Consider the following 21,184-nt stretch of genomic DNA (forward strand, 5'->3'; position numbering starts at 1 on the left):
TAAGAGCATTACCGATATGCCGAGTCATATGATCCGGTTGCGGCCAGCAGAGCGGCTAAAAACACGGGCTTTGGTCATTTGCGCTCGCGCACAGTGAGGTGTGTTGAGCGGCTCGTGTGCTGCGCTGCCCGGAGCTCAGGAATGAGAATGACAGCTTTGATTCCTGTTAAGCCTCGTTGCTTTTCTGAGGCACACCGGACTTAAGCGGACCCGAAAGTCAACACGAACTCCCGGCAAAGTGGACCGGAGGCAGCCACGTGACGGAGAGGGCCGATGGAAAAGCTGTAGTTCTGCTGGAATCAGTGATTTAGACTATAGTTAGTTGATAAAAAAGTATTCCGATCTTTTACTTACTGCTACCACAAAGTGCACTGGCCATTGGTTGCAAAACGAACTAATAGGAACAATTATTATGGAGAATATCTCCATTCAATGTGCATTATTACTGTACATGCTATATTATTGGATCATTATTATAGATGCATCAACATAAAAGCAAAAAAAACAAAAAATGTTTGCTTGTGACTTCACTTAGCCTATATGTTTGGTTTTACCTTTACTGCAGAAGGATGTACAGTAGGCTATGTGCAGAGATTGACACTAGAAAGCTCTTTTCACCTTCAACTATTTGTGTATTTCTCATTGCGAGTGGGGGCGCTGGTATGATTTTGTTACCTCACCACTGTCTCATGGTTTGGGAGCCAATCATGGACCAATATATAATTTATATCTAATTTATACTCTAAGTGAAAGAGAAGTCTTGCATTAATCAGTTACATTTTACAATGAACAACATTTGCATATTCACTGATGAAGGATTTTTCAGTTACGGAGAAGGAGTAGATGTAATTTTTAAAATAAATAAAATAAACTATTTTATTGTTGAGACTATTCAAAGTTGATTGTTTTTATATGTCTTAAAATATATCTGCGGGGATCTTTACCTACTTTATTGGATGGTTTAATTTAATCATCATATTGTATAAACTTACATGTTTCATATGTTGAATATTAATATGCAAAGTGACTAGTAACCAAACTGTCACGTTTTCATTTGAAATGTAGAGTAGGAGTATGAAGTAGCATCATTCAGTGTTCAAGAACTGACAAAATGTGCAGTACCTGAGTTACTTTCCCCCACTGTTTATAACCAAGGTCCAGCTCTTAATCTTATGTCAAGTTTTGGCAAATGACTCATGAAGTGACTTGCAACCATGACATCATTTGAAAACAGGCTAATAAGGAAATGCATTTACTTCTTGGAAATGGAAAGGCTGCTTTTAGAAATGTGCATACAGATTTTAATTGAATACATTGCTTCACATTCACACATTTACACCTTGGATCTGTTAATCATAACAGGTCTACCATGGAGATCTTGGGGCTGTAAAGTGCCTTGCAGTCAGATAGCATACTGAGGATTTTTGTCTATGACCTTAAGTTGTTGGCCCCACAACTGGAAAAAAAAGAATTTTTATTTTATTTACGTACTTCACCTTGAGAGACAGAGGTGGCTTTGGTTATCTCTAGTCTTTGTTGTCATTGTGGAAAGCGAGATGGAAAATTAGGAATTTTTTAGTTAGCTTTAGAAAGAACATTTTTCATTTTAATAATGTGTCAAGTCTGCACACTTGACCCCCAAAGCTAAATTTAATTGTATATGGGCTACATTACAGTCACTGTGTGTTTTGTCACATCGGTTTATGATAAACTGCAGTGAACTGACTGCAGTGAAGCAAAAAAAATACAATCCAGTAATCGTGGACTAAAGCCATGCAAAATTATTGTACACCTAATCCATTTACAAAGAGCTTTCATTAGAAAAAAAATGACTGTGGGAATAATTCTACAGTAAGTGTAACAGTTTATGTGGAAGAAATTAATATGATTTTGTAAACAGACTCATATCCTGATCTTGACTGCTTGCTCCAGTTCTCTGCTGGATTAAAGTGAAAAAAATGTGCTGAGGTTTGTGTAAAAGTTTTGTCGAAAAATACATAACGACCATTAGAATGGACAAGTATTAGATGAATTTGCTGAGTTTTATCTAAAAGACATGTGCTATGAAAACCAAGGTCTTAATACAAAACTGGATTCCAACAGTTTTAAATGTAACCTTTTATTAATTCATTTCTTGAAAGAAAGCAGGTATCAATATGTTAGAAACTATTTAAAAACCTCTTCAGAAAGACCAGGTGTTTCATAAAATCACTAGTGTTAAAATAACCAATTATGTGTTTTTCTTTACCAAAATGAAAAATATGTTTCTTGAATGCTCACTCGTGGACAGTAAATGGACACTTTTGATAAATTCAGACCTTCAAAATGGTGCAAACATTCATTCGTTTCTCTTGAGCTCTCAGCCTTTCTAATGCGTGAACTTGTTAGTTGACTTTTGTAAAGCTCAGGAGGGAAGGAGGCAGGAATGTTGGAGCATGACGGCCGAGGCTGAACTGAGCATTGTTGATGTTTGAGTGGCTAAATGATGACACAAACCTTTCCTCAGACCTCATCCGATGAGAAATGAAGACTGTAAGAGACTGGCAAGTGGCCTCCACTGCACAGACCTTGAGATCATTTTATTTCCAACAATTATCCAGGCAACATATGAATGGAGTTTTGTTTATATTTTCCTGCTGTAGCCTCTTTGTCTCTCTGTGTATCTGCATCTCTGTTTGCAGCGTCCCTCATTCTCTCTTAATATTAAAGGTTAAAATTTAGAGGTAACAGAGTTATGTTGAAAATGATGTGCCTTGTTTGCAATTGATGCTGCGGCAGATGGCAAAAACACACTTTTCTTTGCACAAGTTACCTTGAGATGAGTCCAGTACATTTCATATTTGATAGAAGAGTAGAGCATGCTCTTCATGTTGTTTCTGAATCTAGCCTTCCATTTTCATTTATTATAACTAATTCTTGCTAAATGATTCTTTTGCTGTTCTTTGACAAGGTCACAGCCTCCTCTGGACTAAATGCCTTTGAATTTCCTTCTGTCCTCTACAATATCCACGCATCTTTATTCTTTACAGTGCGTCCCATATTACAATGCAGCGAATATCTCCTTCGTTATGGAAATATTAAGAAACTGTTAGTTACGACTTAAGTTGTTATGCAACCCCCCACCACCACCACCACCACCAACCCTTCTAAGCTGTCAGTTAGTTAACTGGCTGAAGGTCAGGCTTAGATTATGCACCTCTCAACCCCTGAGCAATGAATATGATGCTTTGTTGAACAAGGAGTAAACATATGCCCCTGGGGGTAGGAATTAGCAGACACACACACATGCACCCTCTCTCACAGAGCATATGCAGAGTGAATGGGGCTTATTATACACCTGCGAGTGGGGTCAAAGTCTGTCAATCCCTAGCTTATGGTATTATAATAGATTATAGAATCACTCTCTAATGGCAGTCATTCAGTTTGTAATCTCAGCAGCTTGATGCAAAAGCACTCAGCGTTCCAGCTAAGGGTCTGTTGAAAATAAGACCTTCTCCTCATTCATCCCTTACTTCCCCCCTTTCACAAAGGTCTTATGACAAGTCAGCTGTTGGTGACATCACAGATGCTGGATCATATGTCAGAAACCTTTGCTGCCTGACTTACATCCATTGCAGATCAGCAGCAACTGAGGCCACTTGAGGCCAAAAGAGCGGCGAGGTGCCCCGGGGGGTGAGGGCCAGCTTTAAGGCTGCCAACAGGCAGGAAGGGTGGGGGGGCGCTCTTTAGGGCAGGAACATCTGACCCATGTGTGGGTTTGTTTGTGTGGGCAATCAGACAGTGCCCATCTTGCCATCAGCTTGAGAAGACATTTATCATTTGTGTGGAGAGTGTGCATGAATTAGAAAGTCCAGGCTCTGCGCATGTGAGTCGCTGGATTTCTGTTTTTCATCAGCACATAGAAAAGAGGCATTTTTAAAAAAAAATTTTGCTGCTAAATCTGATACATGTGTTTCAAACATGCCGCTTGTCGAAAATGGTTCATTTCTGGTATATTAGTTTGTGGAACCTGTGTAGAATTTTGATCACAAGACAGTAGCGCCACCTAAAGTCGGCTTCTGAACATGACGTTAAAGACAATTGAGAAACATGTCACTGTCTTCTGGCTCAAAAGTAAGAATGCCTGGTTGTTTTAAATAATAACATGAATAATAATGAATAGTAAATATAACAATAATATTGTTTTAAATATTCAAAAACAGAAATGATCCCACCAGAATTTAAATAACCCCTCTAAGCACTACTACAATGATGTGCTACTTTAGTGACAAGTCAGTTATTTTTATTTATCAACAGCATAAACTGCACAGCCTTCATGTCCCTGTTTGTTTGCACCTTTGACTCCTGTTTCTGTTTATCAATGGAGTTTATCTGTGCTGGAATATGTTATCCTGATTTTTGCAGACAGTAAGTTCCTCTTGAAATATTTTTATTATTTATTTATTTGTTCTTTCCCCCCAATTTTTGAAAAATACAAATATTTCAGGCTTGAACTCTATTGTCTCTTGTTGATTTCACATAAAGTCACATAAGGTCTTCTAAACTAGATTGACAGGCTAAATTTGTAGCTGCCAGTAAATGCAACCTGGCCTTCAACCTAATATGAAATATGAATATGTGATAAAGTTACTTGTGTTAAAGTCCTTTTCCATTAGATGTTTACATAATTCTATAAACCAGCTATGTTCCTAATCCAGGAAATCTTTGCACATGTACCTCTCCTGAGCGTTAAAGTGCCTTTTTTTTGCCTTTATTTGCCTTTATTCCAACCATTATTGAACTTGGCCTAATATGAGTAAATGCCTTTTATATTTAAAAGCACTATCAAGCGCAAACCTTGGATTGTAACTTGAGGAAAGAGATATGGAGGCCTTACCTTGTGCCACTAGATGGCAGCACCTAGTCATGTATAACATATGAGTGGTCCCATCCCCAGTGCTGTGCATTGGCACGCTACAATTTTCATGGTACATGAAAACCAATGCTTTTGTACTGTCCCACATACGAGATTGTTTGGATACTAAATAAAAATGTAGTAAATGATAAAAGAATAGGAATCATTTTCACAGATAGTTGTGGTTAATATTATAACTTTTTCTAAGATAGCATTCTTTATCATAATTTTTTAATCACATAAGTAAATAAATGGATTGCAGATAGAGAACATAACATTTGAAGTACAGCTAAATTAAAAAGTGTAAATGTCCATGGCAACACTTGTCACTCTGGTGACTCCGTCGCTATAGCAACGTTTAAACAAAACAAACCGTGTTGGCACAGCGCCGCAGATTTTTGCAGTCTTCACCATCACAGTATTGAGCACTTTCTGTCAGTGCCTTTCACTCGACATAATCTGAACATGGAGGAAGAATATACGGATCCAAAACAGTCGCCTGATCCCCCTGCGTTGTCCGAAAATCAGGAAGCTAACAACCGGTAACTCCTCTAGCTAGCTCCACGTTACTGTAACTAATACTGAATACAGAAAACCTATAATAGTTCTGTTTTTCATACTGCAATAACGTTGCATCTGTAATGGTAATCTCACGCTACCGGCTAAATGATTTAATAGAAATTCATACACTGCCGTATATTTTTTATTTGTGTTTTATCATGCTCAGTTTTTTGTTGGAATATAATCACTAAACAGTGTACACCTTTAGGGTCAAGAAGGAGGTCATTGAGGAGGCCCAGGAGAACCTGCCTGAGGGGGAGAAGGTGGACGAAAGTGTAAGGGTTTTGTTTTACTGTGAGCCACTGTTTTGCTCTGGTGTAATTTCTTGACATGTACTCACACTTACTTAAAATCAGCAGTGCCACAGTTTGAATAGAACTGAACTCTTTTATGTTAGCAGATCACTCCTCAGAAGATAACCAACCTGCAGAGAGAGTTGACAGTGTTTGTGAGCAACATCCAAACTGCTGTTGATGCCAGAGAGTCAATGCGAAGGAAGGAGGTGGAGGAGGCTCACAAAGTTAGGTAATTTTTTTATTTATTTCACGTTTAATTTCCTAAATCAACACCACTTCCACGAAGAGTACATTCTTTTAAAATGCCTAATGCAAAATGGTACCATCCTTATCCTTTTCTATTTCTCCCATCCTATTTGCCAACCATGTTTGTTTTTCTCGGCCCAGATCGGAGCGACTGGAAAATCATGTGAAGTCCAGCCAGGAGAAATTTGAGGAGATTACCAGAGGGTGGTTGATAGTTAAGGAGAAGGCGACCCTTCAGGAGCTGCGGAAAGCTCGGGACAGCCAGCAGCAGCTGTGTGCTCTTCTATTAGAAGACAAGAAAAAAATCATAAATGATCTGCAACAGGTAACTCCCTCTCTATCCCCATATTTCCCTCTCCATCTATCTATCTATCCATCTATCTATCTATGAATTTGATCATTTCCCATATCTTTTCTGAACAGGAGATGAAGGCTGGAGACGATCGCTATGTGAAGGACTTGAGGAAGGAGGCAGAGGAGCTGGACCTGATGATTGAGAGAATGGAGGACAACATGAAAACCCTGAAAAAAGCCTACAGGGAGGAGATGGGCCAGATTAAGGTAGGACCAGATCTATGTCAAGAAGCACCTTTAAATAACTTGTAATAATTGTGATAATTTGAGTCCTTTTAAATCAGATGAATGGGGAGGGGGAATGGTTCCAGCATTCATGTTCCCAGCAGGATAAATTGTCATATCTGTGCAGATCCCTTAACTTTTCATCCAGCACCATCATAGTCATGTTTCTGATGTTTCAATCTGTCTAATAATGACATCTCCATCAGCTTCGGCTGTATTTTATCATCATGTTAGCATTTCATTGTAAACATTAGCTAGCTCAAAGCGCCACTGTGCCTAAGTACAGCCTCACACAGCTACTAGCATGGCTCTTAGTCTTGTTTATGTCATTGTTGTCATTCTTACTAATGGTTGCGCTTGTGTTGTTGGTAGAGAGTTTATCAGCAGCAAAATGAAGTCATACGTACAAGAGATGTGACCGAATGGGAACAACTCCTGACAGAACTCTGGGACAGAGAGGTCAGGACATAACTGAATTAAAAACAACACACACACACACAAACACACACACACACACACACACACACACACACACACACACACACACACACACACACACGTTGACTCATCCTTCAGCTTTCTTTCATCTTCATTGATATCTTATATCATACAGATCTCAGCTCTGTGTCTAATGCTATCTAATGTGTTTCTAGCAAGGGAGGCTGCAGCAGAGGAGGGAAAAAGTGGAGGAGTATGAAGATGTATTTCACAGACTGATGCTGAAGAATGTGGATAGCCAAAACTCCAACCAGGTGGAAAACAATGCAAAGATTGCTCTGCAGGTTACGGAGAGAGAGCAACAAAAGAAAACCGTCGATGATATGGTCAAAAGGCTAGCAAAAATAAGGCAAGAGTATGAGACAGAAGAACACAAGGTCAACCTGGGCTGTATGAAGAAAAGGGCTTTAAGGTAGTACAGACTTTCTCATACAGACACACACACACAATTCTAACATTTTATTTAATTTGCTCTCTGTTTCTAGCAATGGTTTTGTGTTTCAGTCTGCAGGCAGAGCTGAAAAACCTAGTTACCCAGAACACCAATTACGTGAAACGGATAAGGGAGACCAGACGGCATTTGTCAAAAAAAATCAAACGCAGCATCCAGCAGTATGAACGCACACAGAAGAAAATCAAGTGAGTCAAACAGCAGTTATCCTGTCTGTTTAAACACTAACACTGACACACTCTACGATTACTTGCTTCTTCTACCTTAATCGTTTTCTTCTCCTTCTCTTGTCTTCTCTCTCTTCTTCACTTCACACAGGTACTTTATAGTCGCTGATGCTACAAAATTTGAGGAGATGTGGATCACCGTTGAAGCAGAGGTGAAGCAACTAGTTGAGAGGGCTTTAGTTACTGACTCGCTGATTTGCAAGCAGCACCTTGGCTTAGCCTGGAAGCGCCCTCCGATGGCCTTCATGGAGCTCTCTGGTCCCATCCAGCCTCAGAAACAGGCCCATAAGGCCGCCTCTGAGCTCTTTCCAACTGGACAGGCTTTACAGTGCAGCCAGGGGACGATGGACACTTCAGACTGGCCTAGGCTGGAGGCTGAGGCTGATAGCACAGACATGGAAATGTCCAAGGAAGGGACAGTGGGGCAGGGTGAGGGCGATGCAGAGGTGGAGGACGGGAAGCTGTCGATGGACACGTTGAAGAAAGTGATGGAGCTGCTGTGTGATGAAGCGGTGAGAAACAAGTGCAAGATTCACCTTTGTACAAAAGAATTACACATTACCTTAAATAATCACAAATATAATAACAAACATAGAGACAGTAATAACATGAACGGCTTTGTCTGTATGAACACATTATATTAAAGGAACAGTTCTACTTTCTTTCCTTAGATTTATTCTTAACCTTCAGACATAATAAGACTAGCTGTTTCCCCTTATTTCCAGTCTTTATGCTAAGCTCAGCTAACTGCCTCCTGGCTATGGCTTCACATTTAACGTATAAACATGTGAGTGGTATTGATCTTCTCATTTTACTTGTGTGAATAAGTGTCTTTCCCAAAATGTTGAACTATTTCTTGTTCTTAAAGGGAAACTACAGCTACATCAGTAGCATGTGTCCCAACCTCCTGCTTTGAAGCTAGAAGATGAGATGAGTGTGATAGAGAGACTTGTGTTTATATGTGAAGGCTGTATGCTACAAGTATGCCAGACACTTCAACCAAAAGTTTGGCTTCCTTCTTTGTCAGGGCTTTCTGATGGAGGATGCACTCCTGAAGCTGCTGGCTCCCCTGGAGAAGGAAGAACAGATTATTGTGAAGATGGGCTCTCTCCTGTGTGTGAGTTCAGCCACTTCAGCTGCTCCACCACTTAGTGTGGGGGCATAATGCATCAGTGTGTTGTCGGACAGCACAGGGCAAAATCCTGAACAACCACACATGTTTTCTCTTCCAGTCCTTTGGCATTGAAGAAGAGGATGTGGCCAAGTTGGTTCATTTCTTCTTAAAGGAAAAGACGGAGGTGAGGAGGGAGAGAGATGAGGAGCGCAGTGAACGGAGGCCTCGTCAAAGAAATTTCCAATTGGACATCCGCTGGTGCAAAATTTGGCCTTTGAGTCTTAGACGGACATGATCACTGTAATTAGACAATAGCTATTAGTGCATCTTGTATCACTGCTCTTTCTGCCTGCAGGATGTTTGTGGTGAGCAGGGTGAGTCCAGTGACCAGGCAGAGGCAGTGGAAAGCAGCTCTACGTCTAATCTGACCTCTGACCTCATCCATCCGAATCATGTCCTGCCTGCTCTCAAAAGTTTCCTCAAGCAGCACATGAGGTCGGACTGGCTGTGTCATTTAAATACTATATATATATATATATTTATATCATATATATTTTTATATATATATAAATATATATGAGATCCTAATGTGTTCCTTGTGCTTTCTAAGGGAGAAGAAGCAGACCAGTTTTCTGGAAGTAGAAGTCCGGGATAGTTCAGAGGACGAAGCCTACTGGGAGAGTATGGGTAACATAATCTCTGAGGACAAAGTCAAACTCTGGGAATTAGCAGAGACCACACTACACCAGTACCTGTGAGTAATAACACACACACACACACACACACACACAGACACACACTCACATAGAGAAAACAAACATCAGTATTCAGAATGTTTTTTTGTCTATGCAGAGAGGTTCTCAGCGAGATCTCGGAGTTCATCCCTGAGGCGGAGGGTCTGTGGCAGCAGAACACAGAGCTGCGGATGCTGCTGGAACAATCGCTCGTCTCCAAAGTACGTGTGTGTTTGTGTTTATGTGTTGCACTGTTTTTCAGATGCTCACTGAGGGTGAAGGTTGATGCCCTAACAACAGTGCAAAAAAAAATAACAACAGGGTGCTGTAATGTACTGTGTGTAATAGTGCATGCAGTATTTTCATCATAACAGTGTATTATAAGGCGAAAAGGATGACGACTAATCGATTAGTTGATCGACAGAAAAATTTAACAATTCTAACAAATTTAACCAAATGATTAATTGAAAATAATTTTTTTAGCAAACATCATAGATTTGATGCTTAAATGTGGAGATGTCTTGCTTCTCCAGTGTCTTTCTCTCTTTCTGTTTTGGACTTGTTACCAAACAAAAAAAGAAATGTGAAGATGCAAACTTGTAACTTTTGATTGACATTTTAAAATTTTCTGATATTTTATTGAGCCAAATGATTGATTGAGAAAATAATTGTCAGATTAAAAGATTGAAAATAATCCTCAGAAATTGGATCTGAAACAGTTAGTTGAGAAATAGATAAGTCAATCCACAGAAAAATTATCAGTAACTATTTTAAAAATTGATTAATCGTTGAATTCACTTTTCAAACATTTTCTGGTTACAGCTTCTCCAAGATTTTCTTCTTCTTCTTTTCAAAACATCATATTTTATTTTCCTACAGGTCGTACATCAGACGCCATAGCACATCATCAAGGTGGAATCAGCACATGTATGAACATGTACTCAGTTTATATTCATGGTAAAGAAGAAAGCCTCTATGAGATCATTTTGTGGTTGCAGTTTTTATTTTTTACAGCTCGAGAGGAAAAATTGTTGAAACATTACAGTTGATCAAAGATATACAGGATTTCCTGTGCTACACACGGTGTATATAAAATAGTACAGAAACATACAGCGACCATGTTTGTCGGGACTGCAGTGTGTTGTTTTTATCCAGCAATGTTGAAGAGCTTGTGGCTGAGCTCCGAGGGGAGAGAGAAAAAGAGCAGAGCCAGGAAGAGCAGACCCAGCACAGCAGCCAGCAGCACCACACAGTGCAGCTTGTAGTGCCTCCAGGCCAGGATACACATGGTCCTCACCGGGCTCAGCAGCCACGACATGCTGGCGTTGGGACGACTGGACAGAGAGATTAAGACATGAATTCTAAACTTTACCAAAGAATATGCACCTAAAAGAAAACTTAAACTAGCTTAATTCTTTGAAGAACATGTACGTGTGCTCACTGCTGAAACAGTTGAGGTTTTAGTTGAAGTGGCAGTAGAAATAAAAAATACTGAAAGAAGTTAAAATAGTTCATGAATCGCTCAATGAATAGTTCAATGAAGTGGTTACGGACTGAATGTGTAACCACTGAGCGAAGTTGAAACGGCAGTCGAAGTGTAGTTGATAAACTGAGTCGAAATGACAATTAACATGTAAGCAGTGAAAGCAGCTGAACTGTCATTTGAAGAGTAAAAGATGAAACACATTCACTTTCTCACACACTCCGGGTGAGCTAGCAACTGTATCTCAAGACATGTCGTGCATGGAATTCAGTTTATTTCAAATTGCCAAAACAGAAAAAAAATAAGTATCCCACACATTTCAACAGATATATAAATACACAAATTCATCGTAAAAACAGGCAAGTTTAGTGCAAACAATAACTGTAATCTGTGAAAATCAGAATCACAAAGACTGCAACACAAATGAGGTCAAGCACAGGCAAAATTTGAAAAGGGGATAATGGACACTGCAAACGACGCCATCTGATATGGAGACAGGGCCAGAGTTTTCAGAATCAACGCGGACCCATTTTACTACTCCGCTCAAGTGCACTTTAATTGTACTTCCATCTTCCCATAATCTGTAATGTTAGACAGTTGAGTTGGTGATTTGGTTTGTGTCGAGCTGGAAAGACAAGTCATGCCAACACACATGACCTCTGTGGTCAGTTATCACAATGACGCATGCATATTGACATATAATTCTACATTCAGGTAGAAAACAGTAATAACTGCTAAGTATTTGTTGCATTTGAGGACATTTCAATCAGTCAAATGATATTTGCAAATAATTTGTTTCATTCTCCTGTGAGGATTTTATTGACACAAGACAGTGACATTAAGAGAATTTACAGACTAAGCAGAGGGTATTCTGAGAGAACAGGCTGAACTGTGCTTTATAAGGTAATTATATATATTTAAAGAAAAATGGGATAAAAGTATGTTGTTGTTTTTTTTTCAAATTACTTGCAAATACAGTTTGATCCATGTCTGGCTTGGTTGCTTTGATGGAAAAGATTAAACATGACAGTTTAACTAAACCCTGTAGAGAGCTTATTCATGGTTTTATTATTTGTTTAATTTTGAAGTCATCTTGTTCATGTCTCATTGAATTTCATTAGGAAAATAGACATCTTTATTTTGTGTTTCTTCATTATATTCTTCAAGTGTGCAAAGACCGCAAGTGCTATAATAATTAAAAAATAAATGGTAACACTTTGCTTTGACCTCCCATATTTATCCTTTATAAGCAGCATTTAAACATGTAATAGTTTATGACACACTGTAATGTAGTTGTAGGCAGATTTAAGTGTTCGTGGGCACACATAAGTGGAAGCTGGTGTATAAACAGATGTGAATGAAGGACAATATAATAAAAAAGGTAAAATATGTCTTCACAGGAAAAGTTTAATTGTTGACAAATACTGTACATTCTTAAACATTTGAAATGTCCTTATATGTGCTTACAACTACATTACAGCGTGTTGTACAGTAAACCATTTATTAAATGTTTATATAGCGTTTATAAATGCTAAACATGGGGGGGTGGGGGTTGAAGCCAAGTGTTACGAAAAATATTGTTCATTTGTTCCCTATTAACCTAAATCAATAGCAGATGTTGTAGCACTAATGGGAGATCTTACAGCATCACTTGAAATGAATGTCCATGCAATCGTCTGACCACCAACCCAACACTCTGATAATAAATAATAAAATAAATGAATAAATAAGTTACAAGCAGTATAAACCGATAAAGAAACATTCATTGTCGTGACGTTGCTTGAGGAGAAGATTAGGGGGTTACGTTGTGGCGTGTGATTGCTGTTCACTCAGTTCAAGGATGGAGTGTAGATAGTGAGCAGTGGATCAGTTAGTCTTGCTGCAGATCGGATTGAGGATTAGTGTTTCTCATGACTGTGTGTGTGTGTGTGTGTGTGTGTGGGGGGGGGGGGGGGGGGGGGGCGGCGGGAGGGAAGGGGTATTTCGGGTGGTGTTCGCCTTTCCCCTCAGAGCTAAGGTGGAAAGGTGGCGATCTGTACAGGAAGATCAGAATGGATTAGAGAGGAGAAATAATGCACTCGGACTCCCGAAAGCGCCTTTTTTCTGAGACTGAGGGAGACATGACGTTCTCCCTCTGCGTCTCCCTCCTTTCACCCACCCATCCGCTTAACCACCTCCCACCCCCCCACCCTCACCCCGCCCCTTCCTGTCTTGCCAGCAGCCTTTCAAGCCCCCAGCAGTTTCTTGACAAGGTAGCCTGGCATGCTGTAGAGGAAGAGGCCCAGCATGATGAGTAGCAGCAGGGCCAGCACGATCTTGATGATCAGCCACTTGTAGCGGTTGCACACCAGGTAGCGGATGGCTTTCAGCGGGCTCAGGAACCACAGGAAGGTGGTGTCTGGGCGGCTAGAGGGGATGGATGGAGGTTTTACAGGTGGAAAGTCACGAATTTGGTGAAGAGGGCATGCGGGCGGATGGAGGAAGGGGAGAGAGAAATGGGGTGAAACATGGGAGAAGTAAAAGAGAGAGAGAGAGAGAAAGCTGGCATTAGTGGTTAGTATGCCATGTTGCATTTGTGAGTATTATTTTTAATACAGCATGCTCAGAACTAACATTTGTATAAACAACGTTTCCAAGGATGCAAAGATCACACCACAGAGTAAAAGCTACATACGCACAATGGAGATACGGTAAAAATGGATGGATGATTGACCAACAGCTCTGTCCTGAGGGAATGAGCTTTTCATTGTCAATAATATTTTGGTTACACTTTATTTTACAGGTCCATAAATTCCAGTTTATTTCCTTATAAAGTTTCCTGGAGAGAACCAAATAATTTAGTGCTGATTACAGGTAAAATAGAGAGTGATCCGTTGGTACACTTAGTTATTTCCAAATGCCACGCCAGCAAAAGCTTGATGTTTTTATTCAGAGGAAAGCCAGTGAGCTACACGTCTCCAAACAAACATATAATAATTATTAGAGTTTCCAATAATACCCCGATGAGTAGTGAATATTCATGGTGGTTGAATTTGAGTGATTTCTTTCATGGAAATAAATCAAAACTCAACATAACTGACTGAACTAAAATTAGAACCAAACTACATATTTCATTCTGGGAACATTTCGAGAAATTATTAGAAAATATTACTGATGATTTAGATTAATACAACTTTATCCAGCTTCTGGTTTGTTTCATGTCATCATAAGAAATCGGGTTGCCCATGTTCCAGTATGATTCTACCACTATTCAGTTTTTATTGATGTGCAGATATTATCAGTATGAGACTTGAACTTATAGTTATTCTGAACATATACATATATATATATATATTTTTTTTTTTCCTTATACAACTTACAGTGGACATTAATAAAATAATTTATGGTAGATATATTGATATTTGAATAGCATTACGTTTAAAAAAACTAAAAACAAACATTAAACCTGCCGCACAGCTTTACTTGGATGGCCTTTTTAAAAAGTACACTGGGCATCTGACATGAATAACAAGGACATCTTTCCTGCATTTCTCCATACCGCTCAGTTGGTCACTTATCAGATGTGTAATGGCACTTTGTGGCAAAAGACACTGGCAAGACGAGACACAAAAGAGACTTTTCTAGTGCTAGGACAGAAAACGAGCAGAAGGCAGAATACAAAGAAATTGAGTTTGGCGCCACAGAAGAGAAGGTGCTACAGGTAGGACAGGAGAAACCAGGAAGCGAGGGGTTAAATAGAGAAGCAGAGAAAGCGAGGAGGGGGCGGAGGCTACCAGCGCGTCAGGCCCCCAGCATCTTCTTGACCAGGTAGCCAGGGATTGAGTAGAGGAAGAGGCCCAGCATGAGCAGCAGCAGTATCAGTCCCAGGACCTTGAGGATCAGCCAGCGGTAGTTGTGCCAGATGAAGTAACGAATGGACTTCAGAGGGCTCAGAAACCACATTAGACTGGTGTCCGGGCGACTTTTCGCAAGGAGGGAGGAAAGGGGGGAAGGAATGCAGATGGAGGCAAAAAACAGGGAAAAGGGTAAGGAGAAGAGGAGTTACACAGAAAGGAGGGAAAGGACGAGGGTAGGGGAGAGACAGAGGGAGACAGTTGAAGAGATGGTAGGAGGAGAAACGAGTGTGAAAGTGTAACAGTGGCCTTTTGACAGTGCAGAAAGCAGCCACGGTCAAACACGACCAAATCTCTATTAGATAACATCAAAATCTCGACTTGTAGGGATTTTTCATTCACTGCTTTTTGCACTGTAAGAATGATTTACCCGAAGAGAAGATTTGAGGGACACTTGCTCATGTCTGTGCCTTATTCTGATCCACACAACCATCCTCAAGTTTTAAATGAGTGTCTGTGAGGGATTGATTCTGCATACATTTTCAATAAATACAACATGTCAGTGTCTTACTTTGGTTTCTCCAGTGGATCTGGCTCATTTCGTCCGAGTCCTACAGGACTTTTCTCTGCCTCTTCTGCTGTCACCAGGTGAAGCTCAGCCTCTACTTTACCCTGCAACGACATTAATAACAAATTAAATTAAAGGTACCTCGTGGAGTTACACACACATCCATACACATGTACTTACCTTTTTTCTCTGCACAGGGGCCATTCACGTCATACCCTCTGTACATATCAATACAGTGCTTTCCATTTGGACTTCTGATCAATTAAATTGAATTAATGTCTACTTGTGACTCCTTTATCATGAGTAAAAGGAGTTTTACTGAATTTTTACTGAGCAGTGGTCCTCTGCATCCACAAGGTAATTACAGGATGATGGCACATTAAATTCTTCTGAGTCTTGCCGATCATCTGAACCCACAGCAGCTGTGTGCTAATCTGTATTTGCTAGTCGCCTCTGCCATGATGTCCACACTGAGAATACCAAGCTAGCTTCTTCTTAGAGCTGTCTGAAAACCCATAGTTGCTGGTGTGCGACGTGATGCCATAAAGCATTACCCAATAGACCGTACCCACTCAACCCAAAAACAGGCATTTTTGGCCATTCTCCCTTTTACAAGTCAGCGTACCATCTAAGTGGTTTGAAGCTGTTATTAAAGAGTTAAAATTGTTGCATAATGTTGCTTTAGGGCCTTAGTGTGGACACCAGTTATAAGTGATTTTTTTCTTTCCAGATTTTTTCGTGTGAAGGATTTTGATAGAAGGATTGAATTATGCAGTATTTTACAAGAAAAAAGCAAAAAATTTGAGAAAATCCAGAGAAAAAATAAACATTATTTTAAGTAACGCAAATAATTTACCTGGGACCAACTGGATTAATACACAGAGTATTGTCTTGAAAGATTTCTGGAGTAGACAGAAATATTTGCTTTGATTTCACTATGTAATGAGCTTTGCACATGTATTTTATGGTTCTTTCTTTACTTAAATTCAAATTTATACTGCTAAATTTACTTCATCCCTGAAGTGACTCTCTAACTAGTGTTTACAAGAGATTTTCAAGGGTAATTTTGAGATGATTTAAAATGCGGTGATGAACTACAGTTGTGATTTTGCTCAGTACTTCATGTCTGTCTCACCGTGAGCTCCATCTCATCGTTCTCATCACGGGCAACAAACGGCCACCAGCCTTTCACTCTCTTTTGTTTGAAGATGGAAATGGTGGGAAGCTCCTGCTCATTTCGGATCATGTCGAGGGAGCACTGCTTGGCCGTCTTGGCGCCACGGGGGAACCGGTTCAGGTCCAGCTCAATCGCACCTGGGAGTAGTGACAGTTAAAGCAGTCAGATAATAAGGGTGGTGATGCAGATGTGAAACAGATGTGCAGTTCTGCTAAAAACAAGCAACAAAAGAGAGAAAATGTGCAAAAACATATTCAAATCCAACAACCAGCAACCTGCTCCCGTCAGTTCTCACCCAGGAAGTCATCAGCAGAGAAGTGGTCGGCGTCCCAGACCTGCAGTGTGAGGCGAGGAGGGATCTTGTATTCGGTCTCATCCCAGGAAAACATGGACTCTTTCTTAGAGATGACGATCTTCTCCTCGGCCATGAGGTAATCGAAGGGGAAGACGAAGCGCCAGTTGAAGTTGCCCTCACCGGTCAGGGAGTGATAGTGCACATCTGTGTCCTGCTTGTCCTCCTGCTGCCCTTTCAGCCACCTGTAGGAAGGCCACAGGCAGGTTAGAGTCACAGAGGTCAGAGTTGACCTTTAGGATCATGGTTTGGTGAGATGAGTGAGTAGATCAGTTGTTTAAATCATGCAATTACAATGTCTAAATATGTAGGAAATTGCAATTGTCTGTCAGTTGCTGTGTATTAATTTGGTTGATTTAACAAGGAGCACAGGAAATATATCAGTCTGCTAACAAGAGAGATGATGCTCATAGGTCAAAATCAAAACACATCATGTGACTCCCCAATAGCAAATCAGATTAATACATTGATATTAGGATAAATGTTCCTGAGCAATACATAAAAATCTGATTTGATGTTGGAGTTACACACTAGTTTCAAAGCCATGCACACACAGAACTTGTAGAAATGCAACATAAGGTTAGTGTCTGGATGCAGAGGAGCAGAGGATCAAAGCCTGTGGAGTGAGTCTGTGCCGGCTAAAGCTCTTTCATTAAGAGCTGAGCGAGGCGTCATTCGTCAAAAGGAGCAGGAGAGAAGCTGCACAATCAGTTCTCAAAACGCAACACTAAAAACATGAAAAAGTGAGCTGACAAAAGATAATTGTCAGGCTGAAAGCATCTTGGTGAATACGGAAAAAAATGTGAAGGAATGTGCTTTGATTTGGTAACTGAGATGCACTCGGACGCATTAGGCTGCAGTGAGAAAGAACTGAGGCGTTTTAGCTCGGCTACAAAGGGCATGGTGTCGCTAAAACATGCCTGATCTCATGTGACTCAACAACTGAACCATCACTACTGTATCACAACACTGTGTCCATCTGAAACAACCCGCAGTTTGTTCTAGCTTTACTGTCACGGTGAAACATTTGGATCAGCCGCTACAATCAACAGCACTGAACAAAAGAGATCTCGATTTCCAAAACGCCTCGTCATCCTCCAGGTGTTCAGGGTTGTTTGAGGATGGCACCCTGTTTGTTACAGTAAAGTCCTGCTGTGACACATCCACAGGTGACACCAGGTCAGCTGAGGGAAAAGTTAGATTGGTTAGGAGATGCAGGAGTGAGGAGGCTCCACAAAATACCAACATCAGTTACTTAAAATAATAATCAAATATACAGGCTGCAAAACGACAATGTTGTTAAAAACATCGGAGCTCTGTCATACGGACATGCATATCGTTTGCATACACAGTATATTTCCATGCAAGAAGTTTTTTTTATGATAAAAAATATCTGAAAAGTCTTTATTTAAAGTAACGTCCAGTAGCAACTGCAGTACAGGACCAAACCACAAGGATTATTTAATGTTATTTATTACAGGCGCCCTTAATTGGTAAGTTCATTTCTTCCGCCAACGAAATTATGTTTTCACCCGTGTCTGTTTATTTTTCAGCAGGATTAATGGAAAAAAAAAAGTTAAAAAGTACTGAGCCGATTTGCACTGAACTTGGTGGATGGACGGGACATGGGCCAAGGAAGAACCCATTCAATTCTGGGGGAGATCTGGATCATTTCCTATGAATCTGATTTTTTTTCTCTGAAGTCTGGTGTATGCTATTTGACATTTGCCTTGGCAGATGTTTATGCTGTCTGAGTCTCCCTCTTAATATTAACAATAAATCAAAAGACAAATTGTGATGAGAAAAGGGGCTGCTCGTAGTGATGAACCCACAGAAAAAAAACTCCCCTGACTCAGTTTCTCTAAGCTCTGTGCAGCTTTCTTAGCATCTTTTAGCTCACTGTTTTGGTTCGACAGCCCACATCTTTACTGTTTTGGTCCACTCTCGCTGCTCTCATCAGTGTCGTTTTTAGCGAGATAGCTCTAAAAACTCAACTACATGCTACCTGTTCAACACCGAACAGCAAACAGACAAAGTTAGCAACGAGCTGCTGAACACAGTGGAGCAGCTAAAGGAGCAGATATTTCCCTCAAGAGCTGGAGGAGAACAAAATTAGAGCTAAAATTTGAGTGAATATTGGACTTGCATTCATCAAGTGGCCAAATACCTGAGTCAAAATGAATGCTAATGTTGCTCCATGTCTGCTGGATGTGTAAAGAAGCAACTCCTTGCTAAGATTTTCACCATATCAGCTTTATAGGGTGATAATATGTCAGCGTTGTGTTTACAGCTTGTTGCACAGTGGTTCAACCTGTTAATAATATCTGTCAGATTTCTTGAAGTCTGTGGTTTATGTGCTTTGGTCCTTACTGTACAAATTCTTCATTTGGCATTAGTTCACAGCGTGCTGATGGGAGACAAGCGTGGTTGCGTGCTGAAGAGATAAAACAGGAAGTGGGAGAGATGACAAATAAAGGATTGAAAGGGCTTCATGGGGAGGAAAGAAGGGAGGTTGTTGTACGAGCCATGCGATGGTATCGTGTGTTTACCCCCTGACATAGATGTCAGACATCTTCTCTCCTGTCATGAAAGCATCGTCCTCTAGAATTACGTCATCAGTGTTCCAAATAACAACACGAAGCTCAAAGCTAGACACCAGCAGAGCATTGACAGGAGAAGAGAGAGAGGACGACAGACAGGAGACACACCACAAACACAAAGACAGACACGACAAACGACACAAACACGCACACGGAAAAATGGAAACAAAACAAAAAAAATAATGGTTAACTGCAAAAAAAAAAATCCACACACAGCTCACACCCACGGGACAAGGCTTGGTCGCCACGTCCCGCTGTACCTACCCCCTGACAAATATGTCACTGGACTTTTCCCCAGTGAAGTAATCATCGTCCTCCAGTATTACTTCGTCTGTATTCCAAATAATCACCCTGAGCTCATATCTGGTAAGGGGGGGAGGAAGGAACACATACACACATAGTTGGACTTGTATTTGACAGTAAATGGAGAGCTAACTACTCAAACAGACTCACCATAATTTAACCTGCGGATAAAACTACAAATTCTGTTGAAAAAAAAACTGCAGAGATTTAGACACTTTGTAATGCAACAAACAAATTTTCCATTTAATGCATTGGATTCGTGCTTTTCTCATTATCAGAAAACGTCATTCAAATTAATATCTTTTTGATTTGCTCAAACCAAAGTGTACCTCTTTGGTTTCCGTGGTGATATGTCAATCGCAGGTCCAGGAGCAGGCATGTCCATAGGAAACATGTCCACCCACATCTCAATACGGCCCTTTGGACACAAAAAGGAAACAACACAGTTTAACTACTTCTTTAATTGATTTGATTTATGAAACTAGACAAGCGTCGCTCTCTCTCTCCTACCTGTTCGATGCCGGGCTTGTCGGGGTTCAGCAGGGGTCTGGTCTCCACGTGCTCAGGGACGAGCTTGCATCCCAATCTCGGGATCTCCTCCCAGTGGTTCAGCACTGTCAGAGCCAGATGCTCCTCGGTCTGCTTCTTCAAACCTGGGTGATCATTACAAATGGAGGAAGAGGAGGAGAAACACAGGAAGTAAAATATTAAAGCACTTAAATCAGGATAAAACAATATTACCAGATTTAATTTAAGACATTTTTACCCTATAGACTCTTATACTGATTACAGGATCAATACCTACAGTGATTACAACCAAGATCACCTTAATGAGCTTCAGTGCCCTTATAAACTTATTATGTGAAATGTACTCATATCTTGGAAACCCACTGTCACCACTGTGAAATCAGAGACGACAAATAATCTCAGATCTCACTTGTACATGTTATCACAATCATTTTGACAGTGAAATAGTCACATATGTAGGACCTTGAAATGACCTTACAGCCTTAGGAGAAAACTGCAGCCGTACCATTCTCATCTTCAATCTCTGTCTGTCCCTGGAAGATTCGACTCGCTACCTTGACTTTGCCGCCAGGCCCATAATGAGGTGCATCGATCTTGCCGTCCTTACAGAGCTTAGCCAGGATCTGGCTGGGCTTCATAGGGTCCCGCCAAACATTGTATCCATGGCTAACGTCAACAGATATCAAAGAGATTACAGACATTCTGAGGTCAGAAAATAACCAAAATACTAATATGTGTAA

The 21,184-nt window shown here is 40.4% G+C and overlaps 2 protein-coding genes across 17 annotated transcripts in view; one reads left to right on the plus strand and one right to left on the minus strand.

Annotated features, from left to right (window-relative positions):
• The first annotated feature begins 5,224 nt into the window (after window positions 1–5,224).
• drc1 (dynein regulatory complex subunit 1 homolog (Chlamydomonas)) lies at window positions 5,225–10,619 on the plus strand. Of its 2 annotated transcripts, none has more exons than XM_056405629.1 (15): window positions 5,225–5,436; window positions 5,664–5,730; window positions 5,853–5,980; window positions 6,139–6,322; window positions 6,421–6,558; window positions 6,949–7,035; window positions 7,230–7,486; window positions 7,579–7,713; window positions 7,844–8,264; window positions 8,780–8,869; window positions 8,985–9,050; window positions 9,222–9,361; window positions 9,477–9,620; window positions 9,719–9,821; window positions 10,480–10,619. In XM_056405629.1, exons 1-15 carry the CDS (start codon window positions 5,360–5,362, stop codon window positions 10,498–10,500), a joined length of 2,058 nt encoding a protein of 685 aa, XP_056261604.1. In that variant the 5' UTR covers window positions 5,225–5,359; the 3' UTR covers window positions 10,501–10,619. The 2 variants fall into 2 exon arrangements, with proteins under 2 accessions (XP_056261604.1, XP_056261605.1); XM_056405630.1 differs by having other exon boundaries at window positions 5,226–5,436; window positions 5,856–5,980.
• The window catches only part of otofa (otoferlin a), a 72,055-nt gene continuing 61,452 nt past the window's right edge, over window positions 10,582–21,184 (minus strand). For 5 of the 15 annotated variants that reach the window (XM_056405615.1, XM_056405622.1, XM_056405621.1 and 2 more), the window contains 8 exons: window positions 20,950–21,110; window positions 20,427–20,569; window positions 20,246–20,334; window positions 19,878–19,976; window positions 16,957–17,198; window positions 16,620–16,798; window positions 15,488–15,588; window positions 10,582–10,934 (listed from right to left, as the gene is read on the minus strand). In XM_056405615.1, the coding sequence (XP_056261590.1) occupies window positions 10,748–10,934; window positions 15,488–15,588; window positions 16,620–16,798; window positions 16,957–17,198; window positions 19,878–19,976; window positions 20,246–20,334; window positions 20,427–20,569; window positions 20,950–21,110 (1,201 nt within the window). In that variant the 3' untranslated portion in view covers window positions 10,582–10,747. Of the gene's footprint in view, window positions 10,935–11,340; window positions 13,490–14,856; window positions 15,045–15,487; window positions 15,589–16,619; window positions 16,799–16,956; window positions 17,199–19,562; window positions 19,662–19,877; window positions 19,977–19,997; window positions 20,099–20,245; window positions 20,335–20,426; window positions 20,570–20,949; window positions 21,111–21,184 lie in introns of those variants that run through there. The other 10 variants (XM_056405626.1, XM_056405617.1, XM_056405627.1 and 7 more) reach the window with 8 other exon arrangements.

Source organism: Seriola aureovittata, chromosome 19 (assembly GCF_021018895.1).
Source record: "Seriola aureovittata isolate HTS-2021-v1 ecotype China chromosome 19, ASM2101889v1, whole genome shotgun sequence".
Taxonomy (NCBI): domain Eukaryota; kingdom Metazoa; phylum Chordata; class Actinopteri; order Carangiformes; family Carangidae; genus Seriola; species Seriola aureovittata.

Excerpts from the sequence above, each read along its gene's own strand:
- drc1 (XM_056405629.1), top strand. The coding sequence starts at position 5,360 with ATGGAGGAAGAATATACGGATCCAAAACAGTCGCCTGATCCCCCTGCG. Across the intron at positions 6,559-6,948 it reads AGGAGATGGGCCAGATTAAG|AGAGTTTATCAGCAGCAAAA; the intron begins GTAGGACCAGAT and ends TGTTGTTGGTAG. Across the intron at positions 9,822-10,479 it reads AACAATCGCTCGTCTCCAAA|GTCGTACATCAGACGCCATA; the intron begins GTACGTGTGTGT and ends ATTTTCCTACAG.